Raw genomic sequence first — 25,623 nt, 5'->3', positions numbered from 1 at the left:
ATGAATTCATGTGTTCATCACTTAAATGTTGCAGCTGGTAAAGGTGGAGCTCATTTTTTTCCACTTAATGTTTTTATTGATTTGTCCACAGAGGTACATTCTCACAGACAGATCCCATTTAATCCATCGTAACATTTCCAAATTGTTTGTTCACCTACACCTGCTGTGTTTCCTCTGTAGAGTCCTCAGTCAACAAATATTGAAACCAAAAGTTGCATGTATCAAGTAAAGGTAAAATCTGGTCAGATCTGAGTTCCCAAACAACTTAATAAACCACTTTGTTTCTCTTCCAGGACGTCACAATCCAAGGTAAATAGAAAACAAGTTTGATTTTTGATAATTAAATAGATTGTCCTGGTTGTGGTTTACCTCGTCCTATGGTTTCTATTTTTCTTTCCTCCTTTTACTTAAGTGCTTTTTGAAATTGCTTCTGGGAATACCTCGAGTAGTTTGACTGTTAGTTGAATATACACATAAAACAAAAAACTTTGAGAACATAAAAGATGAGCAGAGCCTGCGGGAGTAAACGAGTCAAACATCTACCTGGACAACATTATTACCTATACCATTGTCTTTTTGTTTTATATATGAACCATTCGTCCCAGTCTTTTTCAAATTGCTCTTCATTCATCTGTATACTGAAGGTAAGGTTCTCCAGGTGGAGCTCATTTAAATGACTCTAGAAACTGATGCGTTGTTCAGTCTTACGTTGATTATATTTTGTATCAATGATCTGAAGCTGTCAGATAAATGTAGTAAAAGAAAAAGTACAATATTTACCTCTGTGGTGAAGTAGTATAAAGTAAATGTACTTGTCTTTATGTATGATTCTGATAGTTTATTTCAATGATGAAATACATAAAGAAACATGAGTTGTCCTTTGTAGACTGAGTACAAACAGATTATCTGAGGGATTGATCTCTGATCATCACTGTGATCGATCTGAATGTTTGGAGAGCTGTAACATACTGACAAAAACTATATTCGATGTCAAACAGCGCCCTCCGGTGGTGATTGTGTTTGCAGACACTGGACAGAGGAGTATCTGCTGTACTAGTATAACTTGATATGTGTTTTAAAGGTATGAGGTAAGATTTGTTGTCAGTCTCTCCAGATACGATATAGAGTTTAATATTGTTCTGCTAAATCAAAAATCTGAGAAACGTAGTTTTTGTAGGACAGTCTGAAGATGCTCTGTAGCAAGTTTGGTGTCAATTGAGCAAAAATTGTGGGAGGAGATAGGTTTAAGAAGTTTTACAGTTTTTGAAAAAAACAGAGTGATGAACTTCATAATTTTTAATAGGTTTAAATGTACAAAAGTTTCTTCAGTATTGGGGCTACAGTTTGATGAAAGTTGTGAAGTTGTAGCACGTATGGTTGATTTGTTATGAATTTTCAAAATTTTGAACTTTAGACGCTTGCTGTAGCGCCACCATCAGGACTATTGGCTTGAGTTTACAGCTGAGGATATCTGGCATGAGACTGGACCTTTGTGCAAAGTTTGGAGAGTTTTCACCCATGGGAAGTATGATTTCATCGGAGGAAGAAGAAGAAGAAGAAGAAGAAGAATACCTAGGATTACAATAGTGTCCTGGCAGCTTAGCTGCTCGGCCCCTAATAAAAAATAAAAAATAAATAAATGAGAATCATTGTTTGTGGTGTTGGCCTGCAAAGGTGATTCTGATACAGGTTAAATGGATTATGTGTCAAACAGCGCCCTCTGGTGGCCGGCTCTCAGCACACAGCGCCCCCCGGTGGCCGGCTGTCTCTCTCCGGGCAGCTGGGGGATTTCCTGGGCGGAAGCAGTAGAGGGGGTTTCCAGTGTGATCAGCCCAGTCCTCCCCGTTGGATCTCTGAACTGGATCCCAGTGACTTCTCTCGCTCGCGCACCCAGGACCGACAGAACCCGGAGAGTCCGCAGAACCCTGAACCCGAACCCGGACCATGAGGAGTCCGCCTGAGGCCCGGAGGCTCAGAGGCAGCGGCAGCGGCAGGTTGACGGTTTGAATCCCGGACAGAGACCGCCGAGCCTCGGAGCTGCTGAGCTGAGCTGTGGCCTGCGGAGGAGATTCATGTGAGTCCCGGAGACAGTAGAACCTCAGTAGAACCTCAATAGAACCTCAATAGAACCCGACAGCTGCTGCTAGAGGCGGACAACATGTTAGCTCTGTGTGTGTGTGTGTGTGTGTGTGTGTGTGTGTGTGTTAGCTTCAGAACACAACAGATGCTACAGCTAGCTCCGTGTGTGTGTGTGTGTGTGTGTGTGTGATTTAAAATGATCTTTATTGAACAAACAGCAACAAGAAGCTAAAGAAGCTAACAGTCTGTTAGCATTACTCAGCCAAACTGATCAGAAATAATCAATACACGATCGATAGCTGCGTTTGTAGAGAGCCTACAGTCAGACCTGAACAATCAAACTGATGATTAAAGGTGGAATTATTCACTCAGCCTCAACCTCAACCACGTCACAGTCATTTTAGTATTATCATTATTATTCTGAATGATATATTGATTATTAATCTGCCTCTCACTGTGGGACCAAATGTCTTTTACCTTTTACAGTATTTATGTTAATAACCCTCAACACTGTCATTATAATTTAAATTAATGACATTAATATTCAGTTAACTGAATCAAAACTGGAGCTGTTTCTGTTCTGTTGCTCAACTAATCACTTATAACTCATTTTTAATATTATTTCCTCCAAAAGGGAAATGATACCATCATATATTAGGTTTTTTCAGTCGGCTGTTTGTATAAAATTTTACTCAATCAATCAAATTTAGCTGATTTTAAAATCTAAAAATGGTTTGCATTATTTTCACAATTTGTTTTATTGATGTATTTTAATCTTTTGTTCTGTAAATCATCAGACAGTGTCGTCAGTGTAAAAATATGCCGTCCTCACACAGATTCAGTTACTGAAACAGAAACCAGAGGCCCAGTGCTGAAGGGATTATTGTGATATCAGCTGTGAGGCCGTAGCTGGTCGAGGTGGAGCTCAGGGTGGAGTATCAGAACATGGAGGCACTGCACGTCGTACCTCTGTACAGCACCAGAGTCCATTATTACTGAACATGGCGTCAGTCTGTCAGCTCCTGTGATGCTGCTTTATTTTCAGTTAAAGCATTTTATTGAGTGTGGTGTCATTGTGCACCGATCATGAGCAAATATATACAAGTAAAGATATTATTAGTAAATATACAAATGCAATGTAAAGATAATTAGTGTATTAACAAAACGGATACAGACGCTGTTCTCTTTTAGAGTTTATAAAGATAAGAAAAAATATATATTTTTACCCTTCCACAACATCAGCGATCAGCGTTTCTTAGCTGACACAAGGAAATAAGCTGTTTTATTTTGATTTTTAAATAAAATGAATTGGATCAGATTCTTAATCAATATTTACATGATTAATTATTAATCTGTAGATTCATTTGTTGTTGAATTAAACATCATAAATGTGACTTTTCTGTCTGAGGACTAAACAGCCAAGAAGCTAGAACCAGTCAAATAACTGATCAAAGAAATGCTGGTGATTAAATCAGTTGATTGATTGATTTCTTGATTGATTCAGCTGTTGTTTTAAATGAAGAGCCGTGTGCTCTGTCAGGATAAAACCAGGGCCGGCTGCACAGAACACTCACAGTTAAGATCTTCTTTAAAGTCTGACTTAAAGGTCCCGTATCATGCTCATATCCAGGTTCAAACTTGTGTTTTGGGTTTCTACTAGAACACGTTTACACGATTTAATGTTCAAAAAACACATTATTTTGCTCGTACTGTGCGCCTGAATATACCTGGGATCACGAGCCCCTTTTTAGACAGGAATTGTGCAAATTTGCAGGAAAGCCCAATCAGTCTTTTTTCAGCATTGGCAGTATAAAAACAAAATCGGGGAGTGCAGCAAAATACCGCCTACCTACTTTTGTTAATGCAGAATGCGCCTTTTTCAGGGCAATGGGGGGCGTGAGCAAGTAACAAAACGTGTAGCGGTGATTCTCTCATAAGTCGGCCCGTGCTTCACCGTCCCCGTCATCTGACGGTTAATGGCCTCTTTGTTTGCGAGGACAAGGAGGGCGCGCNGCCAATCCGGCTCTGTGTGTCTAAACACTAGCATCTTGCCGGCAAAACGGCCCAACATTCACCGAAAATCTGGCAGTGTAAAAGGGGCTACAGTGTGTCTGAAACGCTCTGTTTTTCTTTTATTTAATTCAAATCTTTATTGATTTTGTTTAGGTTGGTACACGACAGTTCTACACATCAAATGAGACGTTCAGTCTTGACAAACAAAAATAAAAACACAACACAAACAGGGTGATAGAGATCCGTACAAGACGGGGTGCAGCACCAGTCTGTATCCGTAAGCTTTTAGAAAACGTGCACAAATACAGACAAAGTGAACGCAGAGTACAAACAATAGGCTTCGTCCGTCTCCGTATTTAACGCTGAGCATAAATCACCCCTCATACTTAAGGAATCCTTAAACCATTGCACAAAGACCTTAGCAACCAAAGTCAAGAAAAAAACCTTTGCTACCTCTGACTCTGTCTTGGCAGCAACACGGCCGAGTTTATGTCAATTAATGAAGACCATAAGCTCATCCTGAGAAGTGTGTGTTCCACAGTCTTACTTGCACTTTTGATTTTACGCTATGGACGTGACTTAAATTAATTTTTGTTGCAGTTTCCTCCCACATTCACTGTTTTCTGTTTGCTGATATTTGCGGATCAAGCCAAGTTTGTGCTTTCCTTTATTGTATCCTTCCACAAGTTTAATCTTTTCCCACTCTGAACAATTTGCTTTTCTTATCTTCTTATCTTCTGCCATATTTTGCTATCTGTAGCCCAACTTTGTGAGGCGATGACGGGTATCACAAGCCTGAGTGCAAACAAACAGTCTCAATGGAAACTGTAAATTTTACCGAAAACTTGACGGTATAGTTCGGATTTTGTGAAGAGGGCTTTAGGGCTGCAACAGTATGAGATTTTCTCGGTACGATAACCATCTTAGAAAATATTGTGGTGTCACAGTATCACAGTATTAAAGAATTTATCTTATCATCAGTCAGAATGAGCCTTAAAGGAGTGAAAACAGGAGGGTTATTGTTTGCTGAACAAACAGTTTATGACTTTAACTGAAACTTGAAAACATTTTCACATTCAACGTCTAGTTGCATTTTTAGCAGTATCGTGATAAGAAATTGTATGATAACCGTCAACTTATACATCACAGTATACCTTGAAACCGGTATATCGCTGCAACCCTGGTGGGGTTGTGTGAGGTACTTATAGTCAAGATAATACCTACAGTAAATGACGGTCGGGACACCTCCAGTTTGGAGAAGCAGGCTGGAGTCTGACACAGAAGCTGAGCAATGTACTGCTGTGGACGGGGTCAGAAATAAAACATTTTAGCCACATAAAAAATCAATATCAGTTTCAGTGTGTGCTGTATTGGGAGTATTTCACTGCTTACTTTAACACCAGACAGCAATGTCAGTCATGGAACTGAAGCTATTCCACTTTCTCTAAAGCCAGACTCCATTGAGAAAAACAGTGATTTAACAGAGTTGAGCACAGGAGCTGCTGGGCTACCGCTGCCTGGATCAGTTTTGTTTGCCTGCTTCTCCAAAATGACGGCGTGTTGACCACCATCACATCATCTACTGCAGATAATATGCATAAATTCCTCATACAACCCCACTTCAAAAAATCTGAACTGCCCCTTTCAGGTGTTTTGTCCAACTGGTTCCTGATCTGATGGATCAGCTGCTAACGCTCAGTCTGTTTCTGTTTCAGTAGGAACTGATGTTTCAGGCTGTTGTTTCTCTGTGGTCAGGTTATAGAGGAGCACTCACACTGACTCTGTGTTATCAGTTCACTCATACATACAGCTTATATATGTGTGTGTGTGTGTGTGTAAATACTGTGTATGTCAGTAGGTGAACTGATGATTATGAGTAATGTTGAGACGGAGATTTGAGGATGTTCGTCCTTTAATGACACGTTTTATGTTGAATTCTATTAAGCATGTCAAAAGCAGGGTTTATAGTTGATGCCAAATTAAGCTTTATATCAATAACAATGTTAATTATTTTTGTAGATTATTAGATAAAGAATGTATAAATTCATCAGATCACTGTAGAACAAAACGATGTGTTCAGCTCTGAAAGCCTCAGAGGTTTTTCGACCTTATTTTTAAATGCCTTTACGCGTCTTCTCCCGTCAAGTTGACAAACTGTCACAGTACTACACACAAAACTTCATTTGGACATTCAGTCTTCTCTGTTAAAGAGGCAGGGATAGGCAACACAATGGGTACGGTCACATGCACGCTAATATTCCACTGTTATTCAGAATACCATAAAACTTTTCAATTAGTAGCCCGGGCTATCATTTGCTTAAATCACTGCAATCAACAGACCTGTATTTGGGACAGGCCTTTCACACAAAACCGTTAATGAGCAAACATCAGAAAATATAATCAAATTATTTATCTGAACCAGTATGAATATTACTTGTTAAAAAGTTAGGTTTCAGGTAGTGTATAAATTATGAATCAGTCATTTGATCTCGCTCTGACAGATAGCACATCAGACAGAGAGTGAGTCATGGCTCTCGAGAATTACGACACGCGGCGTACAGACGCAACTTGGTTTCATTTCTATGAAAAACCCCTTTGATTCTTTGGATCTGAGGACCCATACAGACTTAAGGAATGTGAATAACTTACAGGGTGATGGAGGAATGGACACATAATTTGAGGTAGCCAACAACCTGGTTTTATACATCTGAAGAACTTTAAAAATTAACTGCTTGGCAACCAGACCAGGTGTCTAATTGAGACAGGCCTTTATTTGTGAAAATGTGTAGCCACACCAGGCCAGTAAAAGGGACTGGGCCTTTAATTGAAGTTTTACGTCATTACAGTATTCTGAATTTGATGCTGGTTATGTAAAGAGCATATTCCGTCTGGATTTTCCGAGTTAGCCCTTTTTCCGTATTTAGCATTGTCCGATTTAGACATGTGGGATGTGTTGGTGTTATTCTGGCTTTAGGAGCATTCTTTGTACAGGTATACAACGCATTCAGAATATGTCTCTGAATTGGTTTTTTACTGCAGTTTGAGACACACGGCCCCTTGCCTGTTAGCATTTGACTCTGTGGGTTGTCATGGATACGTTGTACACAAACCAACTTGCCATTAGTTTGCAGTGATGGTGTAAAAAAGCTCACACTTCTGGTCTGATGAAGACACACACTGACTTTAAACATTATGAAAGGCTTGGACACCAACAAGTTTTTGGGTGTGCTGAAATATCGCAACACCGGCCTTTTTAAGAAGGTGGTTGAAGGAAGGAAAGAGGGAGGCTGTGTTCGCATGGTCGAACAAGTCCGCCGCCATTGTTAGGAAACTTTGGAAAAATCCTATTTTCATGCAAAGAGGGAAAATGACAAGCAGTTCCACTTTTCTGTTTTTGATGTGACAAACGACATTGTAATCGGAATATGCGCAGCTGTATGTGAACGGAATATATATTTTCATTAGCCATGTAAACATCTTAAAACTGGACTATTTTGTGCATGTAAATATACTCACTGTTTTAATTGGGGGATTAAATTACGGCTAAAAGAGAACCAACTCAGTTCTCACGCCTGATACCGCTGTAGACTCACCTGTATTCTGTGTTTTCCTTTTCTTTTTTGTCGTTTAGAAAGCGTCTCGTGGAAACACTGATCTCTGTGCATCTGCTCCTGGTACAGACATGTACAGTTTTAATGCTACGCTGATGTCCATATCAAATCTAATTAACTAACTAACATTCATTTTCCGTAATCGCTTATCCTGTTAAGGGTCGTGGGCGAGAGGCAGGGTTCACCCTGTACAGGTCGCCAGACTATCACAGGGCTGACACATAGAGACGGACAACCATTCACACTCACATTCACACCTACGGACAATTTAAATTCATCAGTAAATCATAAATTGCATGTCTTTGGACTGTGGGAGGAAGTCGGAGAACCCACAGAAAACCCACGCTGACACGGGGAGAACATGTAAACTCTAGTCGCAGTAGTTGTGGTTGTGGTATTTGTGGACAGGATCTCAAGGCGCAGCGGGAGGATCAGAGTGTCCAGTTTTGGGACCTAAGAAAGTCTCCGCTCTTTGCAGACGATGTAGTTCTGTTGGCTTTATCCCACTGTGCCCTCCAGCAGGCACTGGGGTGGTTAGCAGCTGAGTGTGAAGCGGTTGGGATTAGAGTCAGCACCACCAAATCTGAGGCTGTGGTTCTCTGTTGGAAAATGGTGGATTGCCCCCTCCAGGTTGGGAGAGAGTTGCTTCCTAAGGGTGCTTTCACACCTGCTTTGTGTGGTTATGTTCCATCAAACCTAAGTTCATTTGCCCCCTCAGTGTGGTTCGTTTGGGCAGGTGTGAACACAGCAATCACACTCAGGTGTGCACCGAAACAACCGGACCGAGACCTTCTTGAAGAGGCGGTCTCAGTCCGGTTCCAAAGGAACTCTGGTGCGGTTGGTTTGTGGTGAGAAGGTGTTCCGACCTGGATGTGAAGCAACTGCAGTCACATGACACATTGTTTGGGTTAAACATGAGCATGTTACAGTCCTGGAGGATTATTAATGTGCACCTCCTCCTGTACTGCCTTAATATGCACATTCAGCACATCCAATGCATCAAAACATTGTTTTCTAGTTGGAGCCGCGCCTCGTTTTCAAACTGTATGGTTTGACTAAAATGAACAATGACAGCAATATAGTCCACGATGAGCAGCGCTAAAATCAACCTGCGTAGTTGTCCCTCCATTGTGACATTAGAAAGTGTCACATTTATCTTGCAAGTGTACTCTTCTTCAACGTTTGCTTTACTTCCTGGATTTTTCCCACATGGAAATTCTGACCAATCAAGAGCAGCTTTCTCACACAAGGCGTTTGATCTGGTCCTCTTGTAAATGCTGCCGTGAGAACACGAACCAACTCTAGGCAATTATACAACTTTGTGACAACATGAGTCCCTGATTCAGACCAAAGCAAGACAACTCTAAGTCTGAAAGCAGCCTTATACAAATGGTCGTTTGATGGGTAAAGTGAAAGGAGCTGGAGAAGGATGCTTAGGAGAGGAACGTATGGAGTACCTTGCTCAGCCTGCTGCCCTGGCCCCAGATAAGAGCATAAAAATGGATGGATGATAGCCAATATCAGATTCCAGTGTAAACTGGTCACGATCCTGAACTGACCTGCAAAAGAACAGTAACAAATATGTCCCACACAGCACGCTGTAGTACAGAACTAAACATGAAGGCCAATGAGATGTGGGTTTATTGTGTCATTTCTAAGCTGATATGCAGGGGAAGCCAGTGACCATGAGGATGAGGATAAAGAGAGACTTGTGTTAAATTGTGTGGAGGTGTGTGTGGATGGAGTCACAGCCAGGAGTGGTGAAACTCCATCTAGCACGACTCTGCACGACTCTCAGCAAGAGCCTCAGTTAAAGGCTGGTTTATAATTTACGCTGCAGGCGAGCCACCTGTGAGACGTGAAAGTGGCGTGACCCCCGATATGACTGTTTAGACTTAGGTGGCTGTGCGTGATTTAGGAGCTTATATGGAAGTGACTGAAATCAGGATGTAAACGATCAGATTCATGTGATGTAACCTGTTCACACTGTTATTAAAAGAACAGACCTGAGTCACATAAAAATCAGCTTTTGTCCGAACGTAGCCGAACTGTGTTCAGTGTGAGGTACGGGTCTGTTGGAGGGACAAAAAGGTTTTGAGGAGTTTAATTGAGACTGAAGAGGAATGAATCAGAGTCCAGTCAGATTCTGATACATTCACATGTTTGATGCTGAAGCTGAAGTGAAAGCAGCTTCAGGTGAAGTTTCGCTCTGACTGAAGAAACAAAGCAGAAGTGCAGTGGACTTGCAGGGTTTTTCCACGTGGCACGAGTACTGGTGCTGTACTGGTTCCCCGTGTTTCCCGTCTCCGTCTTGTAACTGGTGCTTAATGTGTCTGAGTTATGGGCAGCTGATTTTTGATTGGTTACCTGAAGAGGTGAAATGAGACCTCAGTGCTGAGAAGCTGATTTCATTCCAGTTAGTTCGTTAGTCAGCGAATCACAGCGCCCTCTGCTGGTCTGAGTGTCTCACTGAACACAGATCCCAACATTTAAAGATCATTTGGAAAATGTTTTCTCCCTGGCTGTGTATAAAGTGTAGCAGCTGTGGTGTGCTGAGGAAACCCCCCTCTGCTGCTGTCAACCGAAACATCCCAGTTTCTGTTTCTGCTGCTCAGTCAGGATTTCACTCAGCGTGACACCGGCGTTTACTGTTAGGACTCTGTATAAATATTTACCACGGTGTACAGATATGTACTGTACTGCACAGATATTTACTACACTATCAAATATTTACTACATTATAAGAAGATTTTCTACACTATAAAGATAGTTACTACAGTGTACAAATATTTACTACAGTTAAACAATATTTACTGCATTGTAGAAATATTAATGACACATTTAAAAAATATTTACTACATTATAAAAATATTTACTTCACTTTAAAAATATTTACTACGCTATAAAAATATCTACTATTGTGCAGGTAGTTTCTACAGGAGTTTGCTTTCCCCTCTAATCTATTGATCAGTTCTGATAGATTCAACCACAAACTGATCAAAGGAAGTCTTGAGTGATGATCAGTTTGTTCCTCAGGTCTCCAACCTGCCTCTCAGAGAACCTGTTTCTGTGGAAAACACTGTGATGAGTGAGTCAGGGAGGAGGAGGAGGTGATGAGGGCTTTGAATAACTGATGTAGAGTCTGACTGGTCGGACTGGTGCTGAATGATCCGTGTCACCGGTGAGTCACATTTGAGTCTCTGCCTATAGGCAGGCAGAGGCAGAAATGAGGAGTGATGTGATTTGTTGAAGGGCAGGTGAGGGCGGGTCTTATGTCCGACCCAGAGAGTTTAAACTCATTGAATGTGTCACCTCCAGGCGTTGCATGGCTGAAGTCTTGGTGATAATGCAGGAGGACTTTCCTCAGGTTGGTGTTGTTTAAAAGCAGCTGCCGTGTGTGAGGTCTCTGCTGTCAATGAGTCTATACAGCTCGTCCAGTGCTCAGGCGGTGCGGCGTGTGATGGGATGTACACTGCCGTGAGAACATGATGTAAACTCTCTCTGGAGACAATGAGGACAAAATCTGATAATAAGATGCTCCAGATTAGGAGGAAGAATCTGAGCTCCACTGGTTGTTGATCATAAAGCAGAAAAAAACAACAACACATAGTTGAGGAGCTTGAGACACGGCAGTCGTCTCCAACGCCACACACACACACACACACACACACGCATGGTGGTTTGAATGGTGGTTTCTTCCCCCGAACTGCTTCTTTATCAGCACATTCAGGTCTTTTATTTTGAAGTTTGGTCAGGAAATCATTCAGTTTTTCAGTCTGTGATGATGTCACACACGGGAAGTTTGTGTGTGTGTGTGTGTGTGTGTGTGTGTGTGTGTGTGTGTGTGTGTGTGTGTGTGTGTGTGTGTGTGTGTTAATGATGCAGTCAGTGGAAAAGCCCCTAGCATCCCCACAGCTGAGGCATGACAGGAAGTGATGCGTGTGTGTCTGTGTCTGTCTGTCTGTGTGTGTGTGTGTGTGTGTGTGTGTGTGTGTGTGTGTGTGGTGAACAGCTGATTCTGAGGTCAGAGGTCACATCTCTTCATATGCTCATGTCGGTTTTGTTCTTCTGGCTGATTTGTGTCCGTCAGTATCCTGTCAGGTTGAAACTGAGTCATGTTTGAAAATGTGCAGCTGCTTTATTAAAGGTTTCATTGAACTGTTTTTTTTTTAGTGGAGGTCAACGGGAAGAATTTAAACTTCAAACTTCATTTTCTTCAGCAAACCTTCAGCTACAGATGTGATTCAAACTTTAAATGAAGCTCCTGAATTAATAAATTCCACTCTGCTTTTTAAAAATCTTTTGCAGTTTTTGAAGTGTGTCAGTTTAATGCTTTTTATTGACATTTTCAGGGTACGACAAGTGTGTATGGTGCTAAACAGTGACATCACTGCAGCAACCACCTGAAATACAATGTCAACATTTTAACTCCTTTAACTGCTTACCTTCAGTGCTAACAACTGACACTTTAAAGCACTTGCATTTCACTTGACTTTTCAGGTTCTTTCAGCTCTTTTTCACACTTTCACTCCTTTCAGCACTTTGACCTTCACTGACACTTCAGCTGCCTTCAGTGCCATCACCTCCTCTGACTCATGAACATGTTGGGTCAGTTGTGATTCATTGGACCTTTACGACTTGAACTTGAATTTGAAATTGGCCCAAATTGTTCACGAGTCAGTCGAAAAGTAGTTTGTCTGTCACACTTTTAATCCTTTCCGACACTTCAACTGCCTACAGTGCTGTTACCTCCACTGACTTGTGAACACCTTGTGTCAGTTTTGATTCCACGAACCTTTTTTACTTGAACTTGAATTTCAGCTGCCTTCAGTGCCATAACCTCAAGAGCAATTTTAATTGTGTTGACCTTTTCTACTTGAATGGGAGTAATTTCTGAAGGTGAAGTGCTGAAATGTCAATTGAAGTGAAAGTGCAATTCAAAATGTCACCAAACACTTCAACTCCTTTCGATTTTTCATACAATATTAAAGCTCACTTCACTTTTTATGGTCACTGTGACCTTGCATCTGTCTCATTCTCATGAACGCACTGTCTCAAAAGCACCTTAAGGAAATATCTTTAAATTTGGCACAAACGTCCACTTGGACTGATTAATAAACTGATCAGAATTATGTGAACAAAGGTCATGGTCAGTGCAACCTCACAAAGTTTTTTTTGGCCATAACTCAAGAATTCATACAGTAATCATGACAAAACTTAACACAAATGTTTAATGGGGTATAATGATAAAGTGATGGCATATTATATCCAAAAGGTCAAAGGTGATTTGTGATTTCTGTTTAAATTATAGTTTAACGCGTGACCTGGCCTTTATATCAGCCATAGGCCATGCCCCTCTGCAGGACTCCACTGAGCATGTGCAGACATCCACATTAACTCTCCCCTCCTTCCTCCTCAGGTCATGTCAGCGGGGAGGAGTGCTGACGGGAGGGAGGTGCAGATTCCCCTCCAGCAGGTGGCGCCCTCCCTGACCACGCCCCTATCTGTGGTCCCGCCCATCCCTCAGCCCTCTCACCGCCAAGCCAATCCCTGGCCTCCCAGCGACCCCACTGCTTCACAAGGTAAGCACTTGAAACACCCACACCATCAGCTGGTCCCAGCCCTGCGCTGTGATTGGCTTAGTGTCCTGAGCTCAGGTGTGTCTGTGTTCAGGATCCTGATTTCAGGTGTGTCTCTGTGTTTAGGTGTCCCTGCAGGTTTCCTGCCTCTTCACGGAGGATTCAGAGATCACTTTGTAGAAACTCCAGAAGCCAAATACTGCTGCGAGGCCTGCAGGCTGGTCCTGTGTCAGCCCCGCCAGACTGAGTGTGGACACCGCTTCTGTCAGAGCTGCATCAAGGACATCCTCAGGTGAGAGACAGAGAGATAAAGTGTAAGACAAGGAGAGAAAGAGACAGTTAGACAGGAAGTGATTTTCAGGTGTGTGTGTGCCATGTAACCTTTCAGCTTCAAAAATAAAGGAGCCCCATGCTGCTCTCCTCTGTCCTCCACCACCACGTCCTCCTCTCCACCCTTAAAGGATTGGGCTCAGCACGCTCTCTTTTTGCATCCTACCTGACAGGTTGCTCCCACCAGGTGACATGCTCCACGTCCTACCTGTAAAAGGAGTTCCACAAAGCTCCGTCCTGGTCCCTCTGCTCTTCTTCTACACAGGGACACTCTGTGCTGTCACACTCTCATGGCTTCACCTACCACCTCTACGCTGATGACACCCAGCTATTCTTGTCACTCCTCCCATCTGACACTCAGGTGGAGGCATTGCTGCTCACCTGGCTGAGGCACCACCTAAAGCTCAACCTGGACAAGACTGAGGTTGTGTTTGTCAGATAGAAAGGGTCCCCTCACAGAGACCTGTCCATCACCCTGACAACACCAGTCAATCTCTGCAAACATGGCAGCAGTAGCTCCTGTCAGTTCCTCCTTTACAACATCAGGGAGTTTAACCCCCTCCTCACCAAGGAGGCAACCCAGGTGCTCATCCAGGTGTTGTCATGTCTCTGGACATGTTGTTGTCCCATCACTCAGAGGAGCCTGTGGTCGCTCATCTCCATCAGACTCTTCTTTGTTGTAGCTCCACAGTGGTGGAGAGCAGCAGAGTCACGGCACAACTTTAACTGCCACAACCTTTTCACACCTCAGTAACCCTTGATAACACTTAATGTCTCATTTAAGAGAAGAAAGCCAAATCTCTCTCATCTCTAAGGACTTGTACTGCGGCACCGAATGTGAGCATTCAGTTGCTTGTTTACAAGGTACACACTCCCAGTTTTGGATGATATCGAGCCCCGGCGTGATTTGAATGCACTCACTGTAAATGTTTTGAACAAAGGCATCTGCCAAAAAAAGGTGAAGTCATGTAACAGATGCAGGTTGTCCCTATCTGTCTTCAGTTAAATCAGTAACTTTATGTCCTCTGTCCTCCTGCAGTCACCCAAACCCGGTATGTCCAGCTGACATGGAGCCTTTGTTCAAAGACAAGGTAGGAACGCAGGACATCACAACAGAGATAAAGTTGGTATTAATTACTGTTTGATTTTTGATCAGTTACTGAAGCTCTTGTGTTTATGTTTCAGATCTTCCGAGACGTTTGCTGCCATCGGGAGATCATGGCACTAAAGGTTTACTGTCGTAGTGAAGCTAACGGCTGTCAGGAGCAGATGAGTCTGCAGCAGATACCTGTGAGAAAAACAACATGTTCATACAGAGAATCCTGCTCATTGGCTGTATAAATCCTGCATGTGTACACCCTGGTGTCCACGCAAAGATGATGACCTGGTTTTAGCAGGACAACTCACTCATTCTGTCTGTCTCTCACTTGTCTGTCTGTAGGACCACCTGAATGTGTGTCCGTTCTACGAGGTTCCCTGTCCGTTGGGGAAATGTAAAGAGCGAATGATGAGGAAAGAGATTCCCGACCACCTGAGCTGGAAATGTAAACACAGAGAGACCAGCTGCGAGTTCTGCATGACCAAGATGCCTCTGACTGACCTGCAGGTAACTCATGACATCACTGCTGACCGACCTGCGGGTAGCTTATGACATCACTGCTGACTGACCTACAGAACTAGTGGTGACAAAGGCCCTGTGCTGTCTTGACCAAAAAGTTGCGCAGGAATACACCGCAAAGACTACAGCCGATGGCCAACCAGTACCTACGCTCTGCCCCTGCATGTTTGTTTACTTTCCTCACTTCCATTTATCTTCTCTTGTGCTGAGCTGAACTGCAAATCAGAGTGATTTCATTCAGCATCGCCGTTCCCAATTCACACACCGCACCAACTAGAGTTACGGACGCTTACCGACGGCCCAACATTGACTGACAGCCGACTGTTGGCTCGGTGTGTCAGGACCTTCATGTGGACTCCTCTTCTGACTTCCTGTATCTTCAGAGTGGACTGGTCTGTGATTGAATCGATCTAAGTGGACTCGACACAAACTGACCTGAGAACAGGAAGCTGAGCGTTCCTGTGGTTCTTTGACTGCTGTTGGTTTGTTTCTGTCTGACAGATGAAGCTGTTGTTCTGATTCTGAAGTTTTCTGTCTGTTTTCAGAAACACAAAGAGACGGTGTGTCCAGCGTTCCCAGTGTCGTGTCCGAACCACTGCACCTTCTCGTCCCTTCCCCGCAGTGAGGTACTGATCTTGTTTATCTCCTGCTTTGGTTCAGTGTGTATCTGTGCCACTGTTTTACCTGTGTGACTCCAAAATTGATAATTCTGATTGATTTGATTTGTGTCTCAGCTGTCCAGTCACCAACATGACTGTCCCAAAGCTCAGGTGAGCTGTCAGTTCCACCGCTACGGCTGCACCTTCAAGGTAACTCCTCTTCCTCCTCTTCTCCTTCTGCCTCTTCCTCTCAGTGTGAATGAACCAGTGTGTTCTGCACGCCATGTGGTCATATCTTTACTGTGTTTGTGTTCCAGGGTTTGAACCAGGACATGAGGCAACATGAGTCGACCTTTGCAGCTGAACACCTGAGAATGATGGCCAGCAGAAACTCCACGTTAGAGAACAAGGTAACCATAGCAACCAGCCTGAGGTAACCATAGCAAAGAGTTCAGTGTGACTGATGTTTGTGTGTATTTCCAGGTGGAGGATATTAAAGGTGAGCTGTTGGAGAGGTATAAGGTGCTTCCTGCTCTCAGCAGTCGACTGTCTGAACTGGAGAACCAGAACGATGAGCTGAGAGAGAAGAACCGACAGATGGAGCAGAAACTGGCCACCATGCAGGTAATACTGCAGTATATTTACGTTACACACTTCATATACTGTGTCGGTTCAGAGTCTGTTAAAATTCCATAACATGATTAAAGTGGAGAAAAATAACCCACACAGTTTAAACCTTAAAGTGAAGTCAATAGATAGTAAATGGAAATGTTGTGTTTTTCTTTTAGATTGGATAAAAAGACTGAAGCCCTTTTTACACAGCACCAAACAACAGCATGCTGCTTCAGTGTGTCGTTTTAGACAGCATGCAGGCATTGCAGAAGCAAAAGAGGCATGACATGTAACACAACAGCATCAATCTCGAGTGCAACATATAACATTCTCGTCAATAGCACTGTAAAAACAATAACAACGGCATTAACATGGTGATAACAATCTTTTACCGTCCCTGTCATATGGCGGCTGATCTCGTCCTCTGCTCGGTGGGTAAGGAGCTGCCATTGTTTCCTGATTTGCTGACATTTTCAGCCTTTGTTCTTCTTCTTTGAGGTAGCTGCTAACTGCTACTTTTAGATCTCATCCCGTTTCGATCTGGACCTGCCGGCTGTCACGTTTATATAGACATTGTTTTATTGCTGTTGCAACTAGGGCTGGATGCTATAACGACTATGCAATATATTGATATATTTTCAAGCAAGATGTAGATTTAGACAACACCTTTTATATAGATATAGGGTCAAGTTGCGCCACGTAACACATACCAGTGTTCAACGCTCCTCTCTCTCACTCTCCTCACAGCTCCGCCCCCTCACTCAATCACAATTTCTCCATCAACACTCAGAGAGACACAGATCTGCTCCTCTGTTTAATCTGTCTGTTCATTAGTCTTCAGTGTGACATCGGTCTGTATGTTGCACAAGCTACACTAAATCAGTCTGTGTGTTGCTCCTTTCCTCCCTCGGCTTCTGTTGATGTGCATAATTAAGATTGAAAGCCTAAATGAATAAAGCTATTTCAGTCATTTTCCAGCACTAGGTTCATTTGAAAGGCCAACGGATGGAAAAATGACTTTTTAACTCCCTCACAGAGATTTCTAATTGTTCCAAACTCCAGCTGATTAAGGCCTGCTTGATACTTTTATACTCATGTTATAGTTTTGTGTCCTGTGCTGCAAACCTTTAAACCTCTGTAGCTCCAGTGCTGTGTGCAAAACATTAATGTACAGCCCTGCTATTTATTTTATATCATTTTTCATTTACGTTGTGCAGCTGTATATTTTCAAACAGGGAATGAAATCCCTGTCTTTGCATTTTATTTTGATCACAGCCTGTAAATACCAAGATGTGAATTTTTGTCCAAAGCACCCAGCCCTAGTTACTACCTCTGATGCTGCCTTAAAGGTGAGATAACTCTGTCCCCCCATTCTGTGATTGTACCTTTTATTAAAACCGGCAAGACGACATAACAGCGTGAAATTCCCGCCTTGAGGAGGCAGTGTAAAAGAAACTTGTGACAGGAGAGTAGCCGGCTCCAAAACAGTGACATAATGTTTTATTTAAGGTGACTGCTAAAAGTTGCAAATCAGTCAAAAAACCCAAATCTGTGGCCTGACTCAGTTTTTACTGACAGAAGATGTGCAACAGTGTGGCACTGTAAACAGCACTGAACTATATACAGTGCTGCGTACAGTACATCATTAGCCCCATTACAACCTCAGGGACTTTCCGCAGGAACTAGGGACCTTTTGAGGAACTCATTGTGTTTTTACTGCAGTGACCAGCGTCTGAATGAAGTTTTGGGGGCTTTCTGAAAGTACAGGAACTTTCAGGGTTGGGTTGGCAGAGATAACTGTCATTGATTGGTCAAACACACGCAGTGTTGCTGTAACAAAGTATTTTAGAATCAATTTTGGACCTTTTAGGACAAGGAGGAAAACATTTCTCTGTGTTTGATAGCATTACATGTAGAGTTAGACTTTGCTGTCAGATTCCAGACTCTTTTTAGACAGAGAGAAAAACAGAGAAAGATCACACCAGGGAGCTGAGAGAGAAACAGTGCTGTGGTTCTGTGAGACAGCCTTGAATAAAATAAATTAAATGTTAGTTTCTGATTGTTTCACGGTGGTTACGTTCTAAAGCACAATAAATAACCATAAAAAAACTCAACAGATGATTTACTGTGCTCTTAGTTTCATTTCCCACTTCTGCACTTCATTCATTACATCCGGCTTGCATCAGTACCTTGCAGCTGTAACCGTTAAAGTGTGATAAACCTGAGGTGTGTTTTTTTTAGGGCTGCCCCCTAACAGTCGACCAAACAGTCAAAAACAAAGCAAAAAACAAAAGTGAAACTTTATTAGGAGCTGCGCCTTGTCAAAATAAATCCAAACCTATATGACTGGACCATGTGGGAATTTAATTTGAAAGGACAGACACAGGAAGTGTCCACGCTCAGCAGTCAGACAGGAGTCAGGTTAATTTCCAGGGCTGGTACCTGCGGTTATTCCACAGGCTAGTTAATAACATGTCGGGCAGGAAATCCAAAGTGTGGGATCATTTTGAGAAGGTGAAGGACGAACCCAAGGTGATATGTAAACTCATCTTCATTGGTCGACTACAAACATGACGTATCATCTGAAACATGGAAGTAGCTACATGCCCATTAGCCCACAGCGTCATTAACAGGCGGCTCGCTCAGTGTGTGACGTGCACTTGTAGATAAAATATAGGCCTAAATTAATGAAGGTTCATTAGTACATTTTTGTATTTCTCTGTAATGTAGCACAGTGTTAACAATGTTACTGATACTATTCTTTCTCACACCTTCAACTCAAACCACCAAAATATATCATTTAATCATTACATTCATATCAGAAACATGCAGGAGACTAGTTGACTAATGGACCTAAATGACGACTGTTGGTCTACTAGGAAAATTCATAGTCGGGGGGCAGACCTAGATTTTTTTTTCATAGATAAAATACATGTCACATTAAACTGCAGGCTGCAGAGTGTTCATCCATGTGACCACCAGCAGCCCTCATCCCGACATGTTGCTTTTTCATATGTCAGCGGACCAATTTGCAGAATCTTCACGGGTCTTCAGATCGCAGTAGAAACACAGATCAGAATGGGCTGAAGGAACCTTTGAGTTTCTTGGATAGTTGTCCCTTTGGGTTGAAACAATGCCATACTTAATATGACCCTAAAGCCAGCCTGTCAGCTGTAAATAAATGTTTATGTTTTTAATGTTGTTGGGAACAATGGCCACTGTGAGGGCAGAACTTTAAAATGGGCTGGGATTCAAACTGTGACACCACTGGTACCAAAGACACCAAAGACCCCATCAACTACACTTGTGTCTGTCAGTCAAACTGACTGGCCCCGCCTCTAAACACGGACAGCCAATCATCTCTCTCTTACCACAGAAACTAATGAGCTCGCACTCAGAGAAGCTCCTGGAGGTGGAGCTGGAGCTTCGTTCTCTCCGCGTGCTCAGAGATGAGGTGGAGAACCTGAGAGGAACGCTGGAGAACGTCCGGACGAGACTGAACGCTCTGGAACAGGGGGGACGCAGCGGGACCGGGTCCACAACAAACACTCTGGGTCAGAACACACACACACAGGAAACGGGACTGGGAACCAGTTGTAGAGAATTAGTTGCAGAGGTGTGGGGACTCAAACACAGTTAATCTGTAACTCATTGCTAATATTCATCTCTCCACAGCTTCCCTGGAGACTCAGCTAAGTGTCCATGAGATCCGATTGGCCGACATGGACCTGCGTTTCCAGGTGCTGGAGACAGCAAGCTACAATGGGACTCTGATCTGGAAGATTCGTGACTACAAGAGACGGAAACAGGAAGCGGTAGCTGCAAAGACACTGTCCTTGTACTCGCAGCCATTTTACACCGGATACTTCGGGTACAAAATGTGCGCCCGCGTCTACCTGAACGGAGACGGCATGGGCAAGGGGACGCATCTGTCGCTGTTTTTTGTGGTGATGAGGGGCGAGTACGACGCACTGCTGCCCTGGCCCTTCAAACAGAAGGTACAGACCGCTCACTGGCACTTTGACCAGGTGTTCTCCAACAGAAGTCTCATGGATTCAAACAGGTTAAAGTTTCTGTTGATGCTGACCGACCCGTCTGTCTCCCTGTCTGTCTGTTCATCCGTCAGGTGACTCTGATGCTGATGGACCAGGGACCGTCCAGGAAACACTTGGGGGACGCCTTTAAGCCTGATCCAAACAGCAGCAGCTTCAGGCGTCCTGCAGCAGAGATGAACATCGCCTCCGGCTGCCCTCTGTTTGTGTCTCAGAGCGTCCTGGAGACCGGCAGCTACATCAAAGACGACACCATCTTCATCAAAGTGAGGACACACAACACCTCCTGCTACTCCTCCTTCTCCTCCTTCTGTCCCTCCTGCTGCTCCTGCTGCTCTGCTTTACATCATATTACAGTCATTTGGTAGACAGTTATTTCTAATGTAGCGCTCACTGGTGCATTCAAACTTGAGAGGAAGAAGACCTAGATATGGGGACTAGTTACAAAGGGACTAGCAACAGGGGGAGTAGTTAGAGAGGGATTAGTTACAAAGGGGCGAATTATGAGGGGTTAGTTGCAGTTGGACTAGTTACAGAAGGACTAGTTACGGCAGACTAATTACAGAGGGGCTAGTTATACAAGGATTAGTTACAGAGGGTTTAGCTAGAAAGGACCAGTTATAGAGGGCATAGTTACAGAAGGACGAGTTACAGAGGGACTAGTTCTAGAGGGAGTAGTTACAAAAGAGTTAGTTATAGAGGGACTAGTTAAAGAGGGTCTAGCTGGATGTCTCGTTTACAAACTAATCTCTGTGTTGACTGGTTTGATCGGCAGGTTACCGTGGATACCTCTGACCTTCCTGACCCGTGACGTTGCGACCTCTCTGACCTCTGACCTTGCTGGTCTGAGATCAGCTCACCTGTCCATGCCCAGTAGAGCAAAGGATGATGGGAAGGATCAGTCACAATGGAGATGGCTCGTCTATCTGAGAGCGATGCTGACAGCAGAGAAGAAGAATCAGACAGGAAGCAGCCAATCATAGTGAACTTTACAGAGACCAGAGGGCGGGTCCTCTTCTGATTGGCTGCTGGACTACAGAGCTGTGTGTGTGTGTGTGTGCGTGAATGTGTGAATGGATCAGTGTTGCCATGACATCAACATGGTGATATCACTCGGAGCCAACATGGCCACCGCAGCGAGGACGTTGTTGCTGCTCATTACTGATGCCGTGCATCAAGCTTTACTTCCTGTTCATTACCTGTTTACCAAGGCATGCTGGGAAATCCACTGCAGCCACAGAGGAGCTCAGAAAACCAGTACACACCAGCAGGATCCAGTGCAGAAACATTTTTTATTAAAATGTACCCAGTCCAAACCAGGGATGACCATAAGACCTAGTACAAACCAGAAAAGACAATACGACCCAGTACAAGCCAGAGAAGACCAAAAGACCCACACTAAACCTGGGACAACCATAAGACCCAGTCCAAACCAGAGATGACCATAAGACCCAGTCCAAACCGTCCAAACCAGAGATGACCATAAGACCCAGTCCAAACCAGAGACTACCATAAGACCCAGTCCAAACCAGAGATGACCATAAGACCCAGTCCAAACCAGAGACTACCATAAGACCCAGTCCAAACTAGAGACGATTGTAAGACCCAGTTCAAATCAGAGACAATAAGACCCAGTCCAAACCAGAGACAACCATAAGACCCAGTCCAAACCAGAGACAACTATAAGAAGGGGTCCAAACCAGAGACCACTGTAAGACCCAGTCCAAACCAGAGTTGACCATAACACCCAGTCCAAACCAGAGTTGACCATAAGACCCAGTCCAAACCAGGGACAACCGTAATACCCAGTCCAAACCAGGGACAACCGTAATACCCAGTCCAAACCAGAGATGACCATAAGACCCAGTCCAAACCAGAGACTACCATAAGACCCAGTCCAAACCAGGGACGACCGTAATACCCAGTCCAAACCAGAGACAACCATAAGACCCAGTCCAAACCAGAGACGACCGTAAGACCCAGTCCAAACCAGAGACAACCATAAGACCCAGTCCAAACCAGAGACGACCGTAAGACAGTGTCCAAACCAGAAAAGACCGTAAGACCCAGTCCAAACCAGAGATGACCATAAGACCCAGTCCAAACCAGAGACTACCATAAGACCTAGTCCAAACCAGAGACTACCATAAGACCCAGTCCAAACCAGGGACGACCGTAATACCCAGTCCAAACCAGAGAAGACCATAAGACCCAGTCCAAACCAGAGAAGACCATAAAACCCAGTCCAAACCAGAGACGACCGTGAGACAGTGTCCAAACCAGAGAAGACCGTAAGACCCAGTCCAAACCAGAGATACGACTGTAAGACGGTGTCCAAACCAGAGAAGACCGTAAGACCCAGTCCAAACCAGAGACAACTGTAAGACAGTGTCCAAACCAGAGAAGACTGTAAGACCCAGTCCAAACCAGTGACAACCATTAGACCCAGTCCAAACCAGAGACAACTGTAAGACAGTGTCCAAACCAGAGAAGACCGTAAGACCCAGTCCAAACCAGTGACAACCATTAGACCCAGTCCAAACCAGAGAAGACGGTAAGACTCAGTCCAAACCAGAGACGACCGTAAGACGGTGTCCAACCCAGAGACAACTATAAGAAGGGGTCCAAACCAGAGACCACTGTAAGACCCAGTCCAAACCAGAGAAGACTGTAAGACCCAGTCCAAACCAGAGAAGACCATAAGACCCAGTCCAAACCAGAGACGACTGTAAGACAGTGTCCAAACCAGAGAAGACCGTAAGACCCAGTCCAAACCAGTGACAACCATTAGACCCACTACAAACCAGAGACAACTGTAAGACTCAGTACAAACCAGAGACGACCTTAGGACCTCGTCAAGACCACAGACGACCAAGACCCTGATTCACAGATCTAAAATTTAACCTGAGGAAGACCTGAATGAAGCCCAAGATGAAGAGAATAATTTAGAAAAGAGATATGATTGAAAGTGACTGTAGTGATTCATAGTTCAGATCTAATTATAGAACAGTAGAATCCAGCAGATTCCCAGTACAAGGTCTCTGTTTGTCCAAGTATAAGTTCCCAGTTTGTGTCAGTATAAGTTCCCAGTATGTCTACTGGAGTTCCTCTGTGGCCTCTGAGTTTTTCAGTGTTGACAGATTTCATCTGACTCATTTGATTCATTTGCACAGTTTGAATGTTTGTTAAAGTGTGAAAATAAAAATATAAAGAAAACACAATGAATCAGTTTTATTAGATTATATTTACCTCTGCACCAGCGATAGCTGTGGCCGGCGGATCACCACAGCAACCACCTAAAATGTAATGTCAACATTTTAACTCCTTCAACTGCTTACCTTTATAGTGCTTACAAATAACACTTGTCAACACTTACGTTTAACCCGACTTTTCAGCTTCTTTCATCTGTCTTTCTCACTTTCACTCCTTTCAGCACTTTGACCTTCACTGACATTTCAGCTGCTTTCAGTGCCGTCACTTCCACTGACTTGTGAACACTTTGGGTCACTTGTGATTCTGTGGACCTTTACTACTTGTATGGGAGTAATTGCTGAAGTGTCAGTTGAAGTGAAAGTACAAGTTAAAATGTCATCGGACGCTTCAACTACTTTCAGTTTTTCATACAATACCAAAGCTCACTTCACTTTCTATGCCTCTGCTATGGGTGGAAGCACTGTGTGTTTGTGTTTGTCTGTCCCATGCTTGTGAATGTAATATTTCAAGTACACCTAAAGGGAATTTCTTCAAATTTGGCCAAAGGTCAAGGTCACTGTGACCTTGTCCATGTCATTCTGGTGAACAAAATATCTCAAGAACACCTAAAGGGATTTTTTTTTCCAAATTTGGCACAAATGTCCACTTGGACTCATCAATGAACAAATTTGTTTTTGATGCTCATAGGTCAAAGGTCAAGGTCACTGTGACCTTGTCCGTCTCATTCTAGTGAACAAAATATCTCAAGAACACAGGATTCACCAGGATGTCTCAAGAACACCTAAAGGGATTTTTTTTTTTTTTTTTGAAATTTGGCACAAATGTCCACTTGGACTCATCAATGAAAAAATTTGTTTTTGATGCTCATAGGTCAAAGGTCAAGGTCACTGTGACCTTGTCCATCTCATTCTAGTGAACAAAATATCTCAAGAACACAGGATTCACCAGGATGTCTCAAGAACACCTAAAGGGATTTTTTTTTTTTTTTCTCAAATTTGGCACAAATGTCCACTTGGACTCATCAATGAACAAATTTGTTTTTGATGCTCATAGGCCAAAGGTCAAGGTCACTGTGACCTTGTCCGTCTCATTCTGGTGAACAAAAATATCTCAAGAACACTGAGGGGATTCTCCAGAATGTCTCAAGAACACCTAAAGGGATTTTTTTTTTCAAATTTGGCACAAATGTCCACTTGGACTCATCAATGAACAAATTTGTTTTTGATGGCCATAGGTCAAAGATCAAGGTCACTGTGATGTCACTAAAAAGGTTTTTGGTCGTAACTCAAGAATTTAAACACTAATTTTGACAAAACTTAACAGAAATATCTAATAAGATAAAATAATGAAGCAATGACATTTTATGTCCAAAAGGTCAAAGGTCAACTTCACTGTGACATCATAAACACTTTTCTGGCCTTTACTGAAAAAAGATCCCTCATATTTTCTAAGAATTTTAAGACAAAACACTCCTAAATGAGAGGAGCACTTTGATCATAAATGAAGCTGCATGTATTTTGAAAACAATTTTTTTTAACCCATTGATTATATTATAGTTTACAGAAGGGTTCTTAAAGTCAGAAACATGTTACAAACACCTCCATCTCAAAAACCCTTAACAGGGGAAAAATTACCAATGGAATTTCACATCAAAAAATATATATGAAGTTTCTTAAAAGTTACATTTTTACTCTTTAAACTCACTTAAAAATGTGCGGAGACACATAACTGCATCATTCCCTAATAATCTCTTAATTACACCACTAAGAATTCATAATTTAACGTGTTACATGATTAGAAACTGAGATTTACAGACTGACACCAGGGGGCCGGGATGTCCCTTTATTTGTTGACATATCGTGGATCTGTGGGTGGATTTCCCTGGAAATGGAAACCAGTGAAACCAGTGTGGCCAGT

General features: G+C 43.1%; 2 protein-coding genes across 6 annotated transcripts; one reads left to right on the top strand and one right to left on the bottom strand.

Annotated features, from left to right (window-relative positions):
• The first annotated feature begins 1,791 nt into the window (after positions 1-1,791).
• Positions 1,792-21,408, top strand: traf3 (TNF receptor-associated factor 3). The gene is made up of 14 exons (XM_050061780.1): positions 1,792-2,074; positions 13,123-13,285; positions 13,409-13,574; positions 14,652-14,703; positions 14,798-14,902; positions 15,054-15,218; positions 15,776-15,856; positions 15,965-16,039; positions 16,147-16,239; positions 16,313-16,453; positions 19,818-19,995; positions 20,117-20,439; positions 20,568-20,759; positions 21,269-21,408. Exons 2-14 carry the CDS (start codon positions 13,126-13,128, stop codon positions 21,302-21,304), a joined length of 1,767 nt encoding a protein of 588 aa, XP_049917737.1. The 5' UTR covers positions 1,792-2,074; positions 13,123-13,125; the 3' UTR covers positions 21,305-21,408.
• A 331-nt stretch (positions 21,409-21,739) lies between these two features.
• LOC126400817 (uncharacterized) lies at positions 21,740-23,730 on the bottom strand. Of its 5 annotated transcripts, none has more exons than XR_007571012.1 (3): positions 22,339-23,729; positions 21,994-22,080; positions 21,811-21,897 (listed from the first exon to the last, which is right to left on the bottom strand). XR_007571012.1 is itself a non-coding variant. In XM_050061781.1 (2 exons), exons 1-2 carry the CDS (start codon positions 23,279-23,281, stop codon positions 21,740-21,742), a joined length of 1,014 nt encoding a protein of 337 aa, XP_049917738.1. In that variant the 5' UTR covers positions 23,282-23,730. The 5 variants fall into 5 exon arrangements, 2 of the variants coding, with proteins under 2 accessions (XP_049917738.1, XP_049917740.1); XR_007571013.1 differs by having other exon boundaries at positions 21,994-22,199; positions 22,345-23,729; XM_050061781.1 differs by lacking the exon at positions 21,994-22,080 and having other exon boundaries at positions 21,740-21,828; positions 22,357-23,730.
• Positions 23,731-25,623: the final 1,893 nt, after the last annotated feature.

The sequence above is a fragment of the Epinephelus moara genome, chromosome 14 (genome assembly GCF_006386435.1).
Source record: "Epinephelus moara isolate mb chromosome 14, YSFRI_EMoa_1.0, whole genome shotgun sequence".
NCBI lineage: Eukaryota > Metazoa > Chordata > Actinopteri > Perciformes > Serranidae > Epinephelus > Epinephelus moara.
The sequence above is the reverse complement of the archived record's forward strand: the minus strand, read 5'-3'. Positions and strand labels throughout refer to the sequence as shown.

Excerpts from the sequence above, each read along its gene's own strand:
- traf3 (XM_050061780.1), top strand. The coding sequence starts at position 13,126 with ATGTCAGCGGGGAGGAGTGCTGACGGGAGGGAGGTGCAGATTCCCCTC. Across the intron at positions 16,040-16,146 it reads GCTACGGCTGCACCTTCAAG|GGTTTGAACCAGGACATGAG; the intron begins GTAACTCCTCTT and ends TTTGTGTTCCAG. Across the intron at positions 20,760-21,268 it reads ACGACACCATCTTCATCAAA|GTTACCGTGGATACCTCTGA; the intron begins GTGAGGACACAC and ends TTTGATCGGCAG.
- LOC126400817 (XM_050061781.1), bottom strand. The coding sequence starts at position 23,281 with ATGGTTGTCACTGGTTTGGACTGGGTCTTACGGTCTTCTCTGGTTTGG. Across the intron at positions 21,829-22,356 it reads TAGTCTCTGGTTTGGACTGG|GTCTTATGGTCATCCCTGGT; the intron begins GTCTTATGGTCA and ends GGTTTGTACTAG.